This window comes from Propithecus coquereli, unplaced genomic scaffold (assembly GCF_000956105.1).
Source record: "Propithecus coquereli isolate 6110/MARCELLA unplaced genomic scaffold, Pcoq_1.0 Scaffold120, whole genome shotgun sequence".
Lineage (NCBI taxonomy): Eukaryota > Metazoa > Chordata > Mammalia > Primates > Indriidae > Propithecus > Propithecus coquereli.
In genome coordinates this window covers 296,831-308,537 of record NW_012136081.1, presented here as the reverse complement: position 1 = coordinate 308,537, position 11,707 = coordinate 296,831, and the positions used below count along the sequence as shown (strand labels likewise).

Genomic DNA, 11,707 nt, shown 5'->3' with positions numbered 1-11,707 from the left:
CTCCAGGTATTATTTCCACTCTGCAGATGAGTAAACTGGGGTACAGAAACATTCAATAATGTGCACCCAGCTAGTAAATGTGGAAGCCAGAACTCAAATTCTTTTTCGGCCATCTGTCTTGCAAAGACAGTGCTCTTTCCAGCCCTCTTTGCCCAAGAGAAACACTAACTATGGTCAGGACCAAAATGTCTTTATTAATGAGAGCCCTGAACCAAGTAAGCAAAGTAGGTGATACCCCTGAAAGGGCCTAGCTCCTGTACAGTGACAGTCCAGCCTTGGGACCCTTGCTCTAGGCACGGGAGCCGCACATCAGGGTCCTCATCTGAGAACTGAATCAGGGTCCCCTGGGGGCTTAGGACCCTGAGACATTCTGATAGTAGCCGGTAAGCCCCAGGCAGACCACCTCGGCTGACAGCATCCCAGGTGCCCTTGTCCAACAGTAGCTGGAAGGAGCCTGAGGAAGCCACAGGCCCCAGGTTCTGGGCATCAGCCTGTATGAAGTGGAGGCGGGAGGCAGGGTGCCCAGGGCACAGACGTGTTTGGCTTTCGCCACCCTCCAGGAGGTTGTTCATGTGGGCCACAGCCACAGGAGAGAAGTCCACCCCCAGAACATCCACTGGGTGTGGGGATTTGGTGTAGAGGCCTGTGCATAGGTTGGAGGTTCCACAGCCCACATCCAGCACCCGCAGTGGACTGGCAGCCCGTGCTTCCCGCAGCAACGGCAGTAGGAGCCCCTGAACGTCCTCGTATCCAAAGAACCAGTCGAAGGTGGGGACACTGCCTAGATGAAGCCGGGAGTGGAATCGATCCCAGAGGCAGCGGTCTGCCAGGCAGCTACCAGCCAGGGAGCCTGTGAACACGGGTGGAGGGTACGTGTCATCCGGTGTCCAAGTTCTACCTCACCGCTGCAAAAACGGCCCATATATACCCTGGGGTTTTAAGAGCCACAATTTCAGGGACTAGGGCCCCAGGTCACTAAGAATCCACCTTGCCCTCCCAGTCTGCCCCCACCCTCCCTACCCGCCAAGGCGCGGCGGGTCCCAGCCACCAGGCTCCGCACGTGGAGCGTTCGGCGGAACACTGCCATCCGGAAGTCCAGGCAAGGTCAGCCAGAGAACCTTGTAGGAAATGCCCGCCGCACTCCAGCCAGGGGCCTCAGGTCCAAAGTAAGATCTGCAAATTCCGCGTCGTAGAAGAACGCCTACAGCCTCCCCGAACTCTGCAGCCTCAGAATAAAGAACGCGGACACAGACCTACTACGGTAGAAACGGCCTTTATTGGTTGCAACGCGAAGTGTAAGAGGAGGGGATAGGATAGCACAGCTTCCGCTCCTGGGGCGGCGTCCGTAGTCCTGAAATTAAAGGAAAAGGCGTGAGCACCCCGGGTCGAAGCACGCGGGATCCCGGTTCTGCCCAGTTCCAAGAAACCCGGTGTACCGGCGCTTGAGGATAGAACCGGCGGACGAGAAGCCGCCGGCACCGAAGACATGACACCGAGGGGGCCGGAGCCCTTTCACTCTGCCTCCGTACATAACGGGGAGCGGGACCACACGCCCGGTCCCCGCCAAGAAAAGGAGGGTCCGCAGGCCCGGCCCAGCCCCAAATCCCCGCACTGCCGCCTGAGTTCCCCAACAACGTACACACTTACCCTGCTGCCGCCCTCGGAAAGATTTCGGGGACAGCCGAGCTATATTATATAGCCCCCGCGACCCGCCCCCGAGCTGCGATTGGCTCTCGGAGGGCTGAGGGGCGGAGCTCTGCGGACCCTGCGCGGAGCGGAAGTGCGGAACCACGCCGAGACCATGGGAGCTCCTGGGGGAAAGATCAACCGGCCCCGAACGGTGACTTCGCGGGGGCAGCGATTTTGTTTCCCCAAACCTCCTGAAGCCCTCTTGTCTCGCGCGAGATGAGATTGATGAGGGGCCGGGGTCGCCGGGCATAGCTATCCCAGGTTGCGGCGCGCCGCCTTGGTCTGATTCGCATCTCTCTCCCTCGCAGGAACTGAGGAAGAAGCTGTTCAAGCGCCGACGGGTGTTGAAGCGGGAGCGGCGACTGAAGCACCAGGTGGTTGGGGCTGTGATAGACGAGGGGTTGATCACGCGGCACCACCTCAAGAAGCGGGCGTGAGTACCAAACCCTCTCCTCTTTGGTCCTCCCCACCGAGACTTCCCTCCTTGCAGAGCTCGGGATCAACCAACACCGCTCTGCTTTCCTCGTGCACTCACGTCTATGAGGGAAGTATTTGTCGGCTGTGTTAGTTCCTAAACTCTGCTAGCCTCTCAATACCAGTAGCTGACTACCTTTCTTGGGTCTTCAACTCTATTGAGAATCTCAGGAAAGTTGTCGACTCCCCCACCTACAGTAACGTATGCTCACATAGCTTTTTTTATTTTTTGAGACAGAGTCTCACTGTCTTGCCCTGGCTAGAGTGCCATGGCGTCAGCCTCGCTCACAGCAACCTCGAACTCCTGGGCTCAAGCAATCCTCCTGCCTCAGCCTCCCGAGTAGCTGGGACTACAGGCATGCGCCACCATGCCCGGCTAATATTTTCTATATATTTTTAGTTGTCCAGCTAATATTTTCTATATATTTTTAGTTGTCCAGCTAATTTCTTTCTATTTTTTCAGTAGAGACTGGGGTTTCGCTCTTGCTCAGGCTGGTCTTGAACTCCTGACCTCGAGCGATCCTCCCGTCTCCTAGCTTCCCAGAGTGCTAGGATTACAGATGTGAGCCACCGCTCCCGGCCCACATAGATTTTTTATAAGTAAACTTATTTTTACATACAGAAAAGTGCACATATAAGTGCATACAAGGATTTTCCCAAAAGTACATATAGGATTTTCCTTAGAAGTTTCAAGGCCCCCTGAGTTTTGGGGAAGAGTTCTCATTCATTAACTACTTTCTACATCCTTTCAACGGCTTTTTCAGTATAAATATTTAGAGTTTCTTTTTTCTTTTTGGAGTCAGGGTCTTGCTCTATCACCTGGGCTAGAGTGCAGTGGCATCGTTATAGCTCACTGTAGCCTCTAACTCTTGGGCTCCAATGATCCTCCTGCCTCAGCCTCCTGAGTAGCTCTGGGACTATGGGCGTGTGCCACCATGCCCAGTTAATTTTTCTATTTTTTGTAGAGTTGGGGGTCTCCCTCTTGCTTAGGCTAGTCTGGAACTGGCCTCAAGCAATCCTCCTGCCTAGGCCTCCCAAAGTGCTAGGATTACAGGCGTGAGCCACTGCACCCAACCTAGAGTTTCTACTACATACAAAACTTTAACATTTAACATTAACTATTTTATTTAATACTTAATCCTGAGGTATGTGTTGAGATTAGTGTTAAGTATGTTAAAGTCTAAGTATTGGAGAGATTTAACTCACCACCTTAGAGCTCAGACTTTCAGACAGTGATGTGATTTGAATACAAAGATCTTTTCCATAGACAGAACCATTTTTGTGAGCTAGGTCAGTTCAGGTTAACCTTGATATCTTTGCTCCTACCTACCCTTCAGGTCCAGTGCACGTGCCAACATTACTCTTTCGGGGAAGAAGCGCAGGAAACTCCTCCAGCAGATCCGGCTTGCCCAGAAAGAGAAGGCAGCCATGGAAGGTGAGGCTGGGGCACAGAAGTGGGTGAAGGGGAGCCTGGATTTGGGTTCTTTTTTTTTTTTGAGACAGGCTAGAGTGAGTGCCGTGGCGTCAGCCTAGCTCACAGCAACCTCAAACTCCTGGGCTCAAGCGATCCTCCTGCCTAAGCCTCCCGAGCAGCTGGGACTACAGGCATGCGCCACCATGCCCGGCTAATTTTTTCTATCTATATATATTTTTAGCTGTCCAGATAATTTCTTTCTATTTTTACTAGAGACGGGGTCTCACTCTTGCTCGTCTCGAACTCCTGACCTTGAGCGATCCACCTGCCTCGGCCTCCCAGAGTGCTAGGATTACAGGCGTGAGCCACCGCGCCCGGCCTTATTTGGGTTCTTTAATGTTTTCTCTTTCCCTTTACTCAGTGGAAGCCCCTTCAAAGCCACCCAGAACTAGTGAAGCACAGCCCAAACGGCAAAAGAAGACAACCCCTCCCCAGGATGTAGACATGAAGGACCTTGAAGATGAGAGCTAAAGTTCTTATCTTTTCCAACAGAAGATTCTCAGCTGAAGCCATAAGGACTCCAGAGGTTGTTTCAGAGGACTTTGGAAAAAGCATTTCAACTTTTCAACTCTCCCCAGATTCCTCTTTCATAATGGCTTACTGACCTCCCCTGGAGGAATATGTTGGGAGGGAAGAGGGTACAAAAGAAAGTTTGAAGAGGGGCCTGTCTAGCAGTCAACTCCATTTGTAATAAAGCCCTAGAGCTCTGACTGAGATGTGTGTGGTTAAATGTAGGACCTGGGATGAGCCGTGAAAAGAGATTGGGGAGTGTAGAAACAAGACAATCAGGAAGCAAGACCCACAGAGCTTGCTTGAGCAAATGCAACAAGAAGCCAGCCTCTGCGTTGGCCCTGTCTCCTAGTGAATGACACTCTAACTTTACATTTCTGCCAAAAATAACAGATTATTGTAGGGCTGATGGAAGAGGTAAGAGTCCTGATACCAGTTCTGCCACTGCCACTGCATGACCAGGGTGGGCAAGTCACTTTACCTCATGTTTCTCTTGCTTCCATTGCTGGATTATGTTTTTAATAAAATGAAGACCTAACATTATTTTTCCCTTTTAACATTTAAAACTTCTCGGTTTTTTTTGTTTGTTTGTTTGTTTTTTAACTTCTGGGCTAAAGCAATTCTGCCTCAGCCTCCCAAGTAGCTGGGACTACAGGCATGAGCCACCATGCCCGGCTAATTTTTTCTCTATATATTTTTAGTTGTCCAGCTAACGTCTTTCTATTTTTTTAGTAGAGACAGGGTCTCGCTCTTGCTCAGGCTGGTCTCAAACTTCTGACCTGGAGCTATCCTCCCGCCTTGGCCTCCCAGAGTGCTAGGATTACAGGCATGAGCCACCGCACCCGGCCCCTGTTTGTTTGTTTTTCTGAGACAAGGTCTTGCTCTATTGCCCAGGCTAGAGTACAGTGGCATGATCATAGCTCACTGCAACCTCAAACTCCTGGGCTCAAGAGCTCCTCTTTCCTCAGCCTCCTGAGTAGCTGGGACTACAGGCCAACATCACCATTTTTAGGAGAGACAGTGTCTTGCTATTGCCCAGGCTGGTCTTGAACTCCTGGCCTCAAGTAATCCTCCTGCCTCGAGCTCACTTCAGGCTTGAACTCCTGGGCTCAAGCAATCCTGCCTCAGCCCTTAAGCAGCAGGGAGGGACTACAGGTGCACACCACCATGCCCAGCTAATTTTTTTGTAGAGACAGGATCTGCTATGCCTTGGCCTCCCAAATTGCTAGGATTAAAAGTATGAGCCACTGTGCCTGGCCGACAACTTTTTTTATAAGTGCTTTACTATACAACAACCACCATCCTAATACTCTCAGACAGATACTATGATACTATCCCCATTTTACAGATGCAGAAACCAAGATACAGAAAAAGCCCATGGTCACTAGCTAGAAAATGATAGAAGGACTTGGGTACAGGCAGCCTAGCTCCAGAGTCCTTCAAACTGCCTCTCGTCACCGATGTCATACAAAGAGGAGTTTCTGCATCTGGCATTATGCTAAGCCTTTTACATAAATTAAGTGATCTTCACAAAAAGTTTGTGAGATACAGGCATCATGCTCATTTTACAGACAAGGCAACAGGCTCCAAACAGCTGGGTCACTTGCTTAGGGTTATATTGCTAATAAATGGCAGATACGAATTCAGATCTGTCCAGTTCCAAAACGAGCATTCTTAGATTGTGAAATCCTTAGAAATTGTCTCATATTTACTGTTCTAGAACAGTGCTAGGAAACAAGTAATAGAAACATTTGTGTGATTGAACTTCTAAAATTAAGAATAAATAAAGACCCATAAATGACAGTAAATTAGTCATTTTAGCTTTTAAAGCACAATCACTTCAAAAATATCTGTAGTACCTACCATCTGGTGCATTCTAACTCACACTCCCATTGATAGCACAAAGCCTTCTGGGTAAGATCTCAGAATTTACTTTCCTATTCATTCATTCGACAATGATTAAGAATCTACTACAAGCCAGGCAGACACTGTTGTAGGTGATAAGGATATAGCTTTTAACAAAATAGGCGAAGTCCCTGTTGTCAAAGAGCTTATTTTGTGGTATTCATTCAACAAAGATAATAAAAATAGCTAATGCTTATATAGTGCTTGCAGGCACCAAGTGACATACGATGAACACACTACCTTGTTCCAATTTTCACAACAGCTCTGTGAGGTAGCTGTATTATTACCTCCTCCTTTCCAGAAGAGGGAAAGGGCATAGAGTGGATAAGCACAGTACACAGCTAGTACGTGGAACAGCTGGAACTGAAATCTAGGTAAATTGGCTCCGTACATAGTTGACAAGCTCCGTTTCTGCCAAGTATGGGGATGTGAGTTAGACGAAGGTCCCTATGCTGGGAAGTTGGGGAGAGAGCAAAGCCTAAACAAAGGAGACTGGTATAAGGATGTACCCACCTGCGACTGGGAGGACACCTTCAGCCCAATTTGCTTTGGGTTCACTCTCCCTCCCTCTCTTCTATTCATCTTCTCTTACGAATTTTTTCTTCTTTTCATCTCTTTTCCGCATTTCCCCTTCCCTTCTCTTTAGTTGATTTTTACACCGTCACTGGTTATAGACTAAAGTGTTTCCTAGTGCTTCATTTTTTAAAAGCTCCTGAGTTGAACATTTTGTATTTTTGGCATTAGGAAAAATAATTAAATCCCGTTACAAAAGGCCGCGGCTTGCTTCAGTCTGTATGTCAATGGCCTTTTGAAAAAAATGGTTGCGTCGAGGGCGGGTCGGTTTCCGCTGTCATTGCCTGGGTTCTGCTCCAGGACTCCGACGCGGTGCGGAACCAATGTATGAGGGTCGCGGACATCGCCGGATTAATTTTCCTGAGAGGCCCTCGTCGCTGGTTCCTTTCGAGTTTCCCTGCGCCTGCGCCTGCGTCTGCCGCCTCCGCTCCGCCGCTCCTGCCTCGGGCTCGGGATAGGGCTCCGGGATGTCCGCGCTGTGCGACCCTCCCGGGGCCCCAGGGCCTCCCGGGCCTGCCCCGGCCACCCACGGTCCTGCGCCTCTCAGGTAGTCAGAGCCCCTGGCATCTTCCCCCACCGCGCGACCCCGCGCCGATCCCCCAGCCTTCTGGGCAGAAACCCGGATCCTACCTCGAGAACTCGCTTCAGGGTTCTCAGAGATTCCTGGTCGTGTTGCCTCAGAGCTCATGGATTGCCTTACCAAAACTCCGGCCTCCAGTGCCTGCCCTGCCAAGACCTTGGTCCTACCTGACCCTAGACCCTGGCCTTGCTCTCCCAAGAGTCAGGGATATCAGGACTCTGGGGAATCCAGCTGCCCTGCTCCTATTAGACCCTGTGGAATAGACACAGGGCCCTAACTTCAGGGAGACTCCCTGAGGGCCCAGGCCCAGAACCCACTGAATGCTTCCTTCTAGCTTTTCTATTTCACCCTGGAGGAGACAATCCCTTGTATTAGGGGTTTTTTTGTTTGTGGAACCAGAGTGGAATGGCATGGTCAGAGCCCTGTCAGCTCCTAGAGGGTGCTGTCGTCTTTGACGGAAAAGGTGATAAGAGAAAGGGCACTTGCCTCCTGTAACACTGGCTTCTGAACCTTGAAGACTGGACCCATATGTTTTGTGAGGGGGAAGGGTTGAAAAGCAGTATTACCTTGTCTGTGCCCTGGAACACCTTGAGTCCCAGGCACATGGAGGGTGCTGGGTAGGTGGTTGTTGATGCAGTGGTAGGGTTAGGGTTAGGATGTTAGCAGAATGTACGGGGAAACAGGTGTTAGGAGGGAGAGCCCTTAATGAGGGGCTTACGATTTTCTTCCCATTAAGAGCAGATTCCAATGTCCTTGTGGTGTTGGGGATAGTGTAGTGAAGCTGGAAAGGTGTTTTTAAAGCAGATATTACAGACTTTCTCAATTCAACAAATATTTATCAAGTACTTCCTATATACTTGTCACCTCAAAAGAAGGAGATTCCATGTTGAAGAGCACAGAAATGGTTCCAAGCTTCTTGGAATATATAGTCTGATTACTTAACCTTAATTTCCTTATCTGTAAAATTGGGTCATAATGCTACTACCTACCTTATTGAAGCGTTGTCAGGATTGAAGTAATACAATGTATTTAAAAGAGTGCCTGACACATTCTGTTACCTATTATTGATATTATTATTGTTGTCGCTGAAAAAAGAATAGCATTTATTCAGTGATTAGTGTGAACCAGGTATGGTACTTGAGTGCTTTACAAACATTCTCTTTTGAGGGAGGAGCAGCTATTATCCCTATTTTACGTAGAAAGAAACCGAAGCTCACAGAGGAACTGTAACTTCCTTAACATCTGACAACACTCCAGGTCTGTTTTCTTTTGCTTCCTTACAGTGCTCAGGAGCTGTCCCAGGAAATCAAGGCTTTTCTGACTGGCGTAGACCCTGTTCTGGGCCACCAACTCTCAGCCCGGGAACATGCTCGCTGTGGTCTCCTCCTGCTCCGTTCTTTGCCACCTGCTCGGGCTGCTGTGCTCGACCACTTGAGAGGTGTCTTTGATGAGAGTGTCCGGGCCCACCTGGCTGCCCTGGATGAAAGCCCTGTGGCTGGTCCACCTCACCTTCGTCCACCTCCACCCTCCCATGTCCCTGCTGGGGGACCTGGTCTAGAGGACGTGGTGCAGGAAGTGCAGCAGGTGCTGTCTGAGTTTATCCGGGCTAACCCAAAGGCCTGGGCGCCTGTGATTAGTGCCTGGTCCATTGACCTCATGGGGCAATTGAGCAGCACGTACTCAGGCCAACACCAGCGTGTGCCCCATGCCACTGGCTCTCTCAATGAACTGCTGCAGCTGTGGATGGGCTGTAGGGCCACGCGCACGTTAATGGACATCTATGTGCAGTGCCTCTCAGCTCTCATTGGTAGCTGCCCAGATGCGTGTGTGGATGCCTTGCTGGATACTTCTGTTCAGCATTCCCCACACTTTGACTGGGTTGTGGCACATATTGGCTCCTCTTTTCCTGGCACCATCATCTCCCGAGTCCTCTCCTGTGGCCTTAAGGACTTCTGTGTCCATGGTGGGGCTGGAGGTGGAGCTGGTGGTAGTGGTGTAAGCTCTTCTCAAACCCCCTCTACAGACCCCTTCCCTGGATCTCCTGCCATCCCTGGAGAGAAACGGGTGCCCAAGATCGCCTCAGTTGTAGGTATCTTAGGGCACCTGGCCTCCCGCCACGGAGACAGCATCCGACGAGAACTCCTACGAATGTTCCATGATAGCCTGGCGGGGGGTACTGGGAGCCGGAGTGGGGACCCATCCCTTCAGGCCACAGTTCCTTTCCTGCTGCAGCTGGCGGTCATGTCACCAGCTTTGTTGGGCACAGTCTCTGGAGAGCTCGTGGATTGCCTCAAGCCCCCAGCTGTGCTGAGCCAGCTGCAGCAGCACCTGCAGGGATTTCCCCGCGAGGAGCTGGACAACATGCTAAACCTGGCCGTGCACCTAGTGAGCCAGGCCTCTGGGGCAGGTGCCTACCGCCTGCTGCAGTTCCTGGTAGACACAGCTATGCCTGCTTCAGTCATTACCACCCAGGGCCTGGCTGTGCCAGACACCGTGCGTGAGGCCTGTGACCGGCTAATCCAGCTGCTGCTACTGCACCTGCAAAAACTGGTTCATCACCGGGGAGGGTCTCTTGGGGAAGGGGTGCTGGGCTCACCCCCACCTCCCCGCCCAGTGCCCTTTTTAGATGCGCTAAGAAACCATGTTGGAGAGTTATGTGGAGAGACTTTACGACTGGAACGGAAGCGCTTCCTCTGGCAGCACCAGCTCTTGGGCCTGCTATCTGTCTATACCCGGCCTAGCTGTGGACCTGAGGCCTTGGGCCATCTCCTGAGCCGAGCCCGAAGCCCTGAGGAGTTGAGTTTGGCCACCCAGTTATATGCAGGACTGATGGTCAGTCTCTCTGGCCTCCTGCCCCTGGCCTTCCGAAGCTGCCTGGCTCGGGTGCATGCAGGGACTTTACAGCCTCCATTCACTGCCAGGTTCCTGCGCAACTTGGCACTGCTGGTGGGGTGGGAACAGCAGGGTGGTGAGGGCCCTGCAGCTCTGGGGGCCCGGTTTGGTGAGTCTGCCTCAGCGCATTTGTCTGACCTGGCTCCTCTCCTGCTACATCCTGAGGAGGAAGTAGCTGAAGCTGCTGCCTCCCTCCTGGCCATTTGTCCCTTTCCTCTAGAAGCCTTGTCCCCCTGCCAACTCTTGGGACTGGTGAGGGCTGGGGTGCACCGCTTCTTTGCCTCTCTGAGGCTACATGGCCCCCCAGGTGTGGCCTCAGCCTCCCAGCTTCTCACTCGCCTCTCTCAGACCTCCCCAGCTGGGCTCAAGGCTGTCCTGCAGCTGCTTGTTGAGGGAGCCTTACACCGAGGCAACACAGAACTGTTTGGAGGGGAAGTGGATGGGGACAATGAGACTCTCTCAACTGTATCAGCTCCTTTGGCTTCTGCCTCCTTGTTGGACACTAACCGGCGGCACACTGCAGCTGTGCCAGGTCCTGGAGGGATTTGGTCAGTTTTCCACGCTGGAGTCATTGGCCGTGGCTTAAAGCCACCCAAGGTTGTCCAGTCACGAAATCAGCAGGAAGTGACCTATAACACCCAGAGCCTCCTCAGCCTCCTGGTTCACTGCTGCAGTGCCCCTGGGGGTGCTGAATGTGGGGGTTGTTGGGGAGCTCCCATCCTGAGCCCGGAGGCAGCCAAAGCAGTGGCAGTGACCTTGGTGGAGAGTGTATGTCCTGATGCAGCTGGTGCTGAGCTGGCCTGGCCCCCCGAGGAGCATGCCCGGGCCACTGTGGAGCGGGACCTCCGTATTGGCCGGCGCTTCCGGGAACAGCCCCTGCTCTTTGAGCTGTTAAAGTTGGTGGCAGCTGCTCCCCCAGCCCTGTGCTACTGCTCCGTGCTGCTGCGGGGGCTGCTGGCCGCCCTCTTGGGCCATTGGGAAGCCTCTCGCCACCCCGACACAGCCCACTCCCCCTGGCACCTGGAGGCGTCCTGTACCCTAGTGGCCGTCATGGCTGAGGGAAGCCTCCTGCCCCCAGCCCTGGGTAATATGCACGAGGTATTTAGCCAATTGGCACCTTTTGAAGTGCGTCTGCTGCTGCTCAGTGTCTGGGGCTTTCTGCGGGAGCATGGGCCCTTGCCCCAGAAGTTTATCTTCCAGTCTGACCGTGGGCGCTTCATCCGGGACTTCTCCAGGGAGGGTGGGGGTGAGGGTGGAGCCCATCTGGCTGTGCTGCACAGTGTCCTCCACCGCAACATCGACCGCCTGGGCCTTTTCTCTGGCCGTTTCCAGGCACCTCCACCGTCCAATCTCCTTCGGCAAGGGACATAGCCTTTTCTATACTCTGGAAGCCCAGGGAGATTAAGCAGTGAGAGAGAAGGGACTAAGGTGCTACGGAAGGGTGGAGGCTTCTCTTCTAAGTCCTTGGCCTAAAGAGCGCTGTCACTTTTTTCCTCCCCCACCTTTTTTTCTAAATAAAATTTGCCAAGTTGAGAAAACCAGTCCAGTACTTCTGCCTGATGCTGACAGCGAGCAAAGTCGGACAGCGACTGGCTCTGGAAGTTCCCGCC

The 11,707-nt window shown here is 52.2% G+C and overlaps 3 protein-coding genes across 3 annotated transcripts; 2 read left to right on the top strand and 1 right to left on the bottom strand.

Annotated features, from left to right (window-relative positions):
• Positions 1-179: 179 nt before the first annotated feature.
• METTL12 (methyltransferase like 12) lies at positions 180-1,772 on the bottom strand. The gene is made up of 3 exons (XM_012665128.1): positions 1,648-1,772; positions 1,021-1,351; positions 180-850 (listed from the first exon to the last, which is right to left on the bottom strand). Exons 2-3 carry the CDS (start codon positions 1,085-1,087, stop codon positions 195-197), a joined length of 723 nt encoding a protein of 240 aa, XP_012520582.1. The 5' UTR covers positions 1,088-1,351; positions 1,648-1,772; the 3' UTR covers positions 180-194.
• Positions 1,771-4,347, top strand: LOC105827122 (chromosome unknown open reading frame, human C11orf98). The gene is made up of 4 exons (XM_012665146.1): positions 1,771-1,840; positions 1,998-2,122; positions 3,501-3,598; positions 3,999-4,347. Exons 1-4 carry the CDS (start codon positions 1,802-1,804, stop codon positions 4,106-4,108), a joined length of 372 nt encoding a protein of 123 aa, XP_012520600.1. The 5' UTR covers positions 1,771-1,801; the 3' UTR covers positions 4,109-4,347.
• Positions 4,348-7,036: 2,689 nt separating this feature from the next.
• On the top strand, positions 7,037-11,638 carry INTS5 (integrator complex subunit 5). Its single transcript, XM_012665080.1, has 2 exons — positions 7,037-7,172; positions 8,489-11,638. Exons 1-2 carry the CDS (start codon positions 7,093-7,095, stop codon positions 11,466-11,468), a joined length of 3,060 nt encoding a protein of 1,019 aa, XP_012520534.1. The 5' UTR covers positions 7,037-7,092; the 3' UTR covers positions 11,469-11,638.
• Positions 11,639-11,707: the final 69 nt, after the last annotated feature.

Coding starts and splice junctions, on each gene's coding strand:
- METTL12 (XM_012665128.1), bottom strand. CDS start 1,087: ATGGCAGTGTTCCGCCGAACGCTCCACGTGCGGAGCCTGGTGGCTGGG. Junction 851..1,020: donor GACCCGCCGCGCCTTGGCGG/GTAGGGAGGGTG, acceptor CCGTGTTCACAG/GCTCCCTGGCTGGTAGCTGC.
- LOC105827122 (XM_012665146.1), top strand. CDS start 1,802: ATGGGAGCTCCTGGGGGAAAGATCAACCGGCCCCGAACG. Junction 1,841..1,997: donor AGATCAACCGGCCCCGAACG/GTGACTTCGCGG, acceptor TCTCCCTCGCAG/GAACTGAGGAAGAAGCTGTT. Junction 3,599..3,998: donor AGAGAAGGCAGCCATGGAAG/GTGAGGCTGGGG, acceptor CCCTTTACTCAG/TGGAAGCCCCTTCAAAGCCA.
- INTS5 (XM_012665080.1), top strand. CDS start 7,093: ATGTCCGCGCTGTGCGACCCTCCCGGGGCCCCAGGGCCTCCCGGGCCT. Junction 7,173..8,488: donor CACGGTCCTGCGCCTCTCAG/GTAGTCAGAGCC, acceptor GCTTCCTTACAG/TGCTCAGGAGCTGTCCCAGG.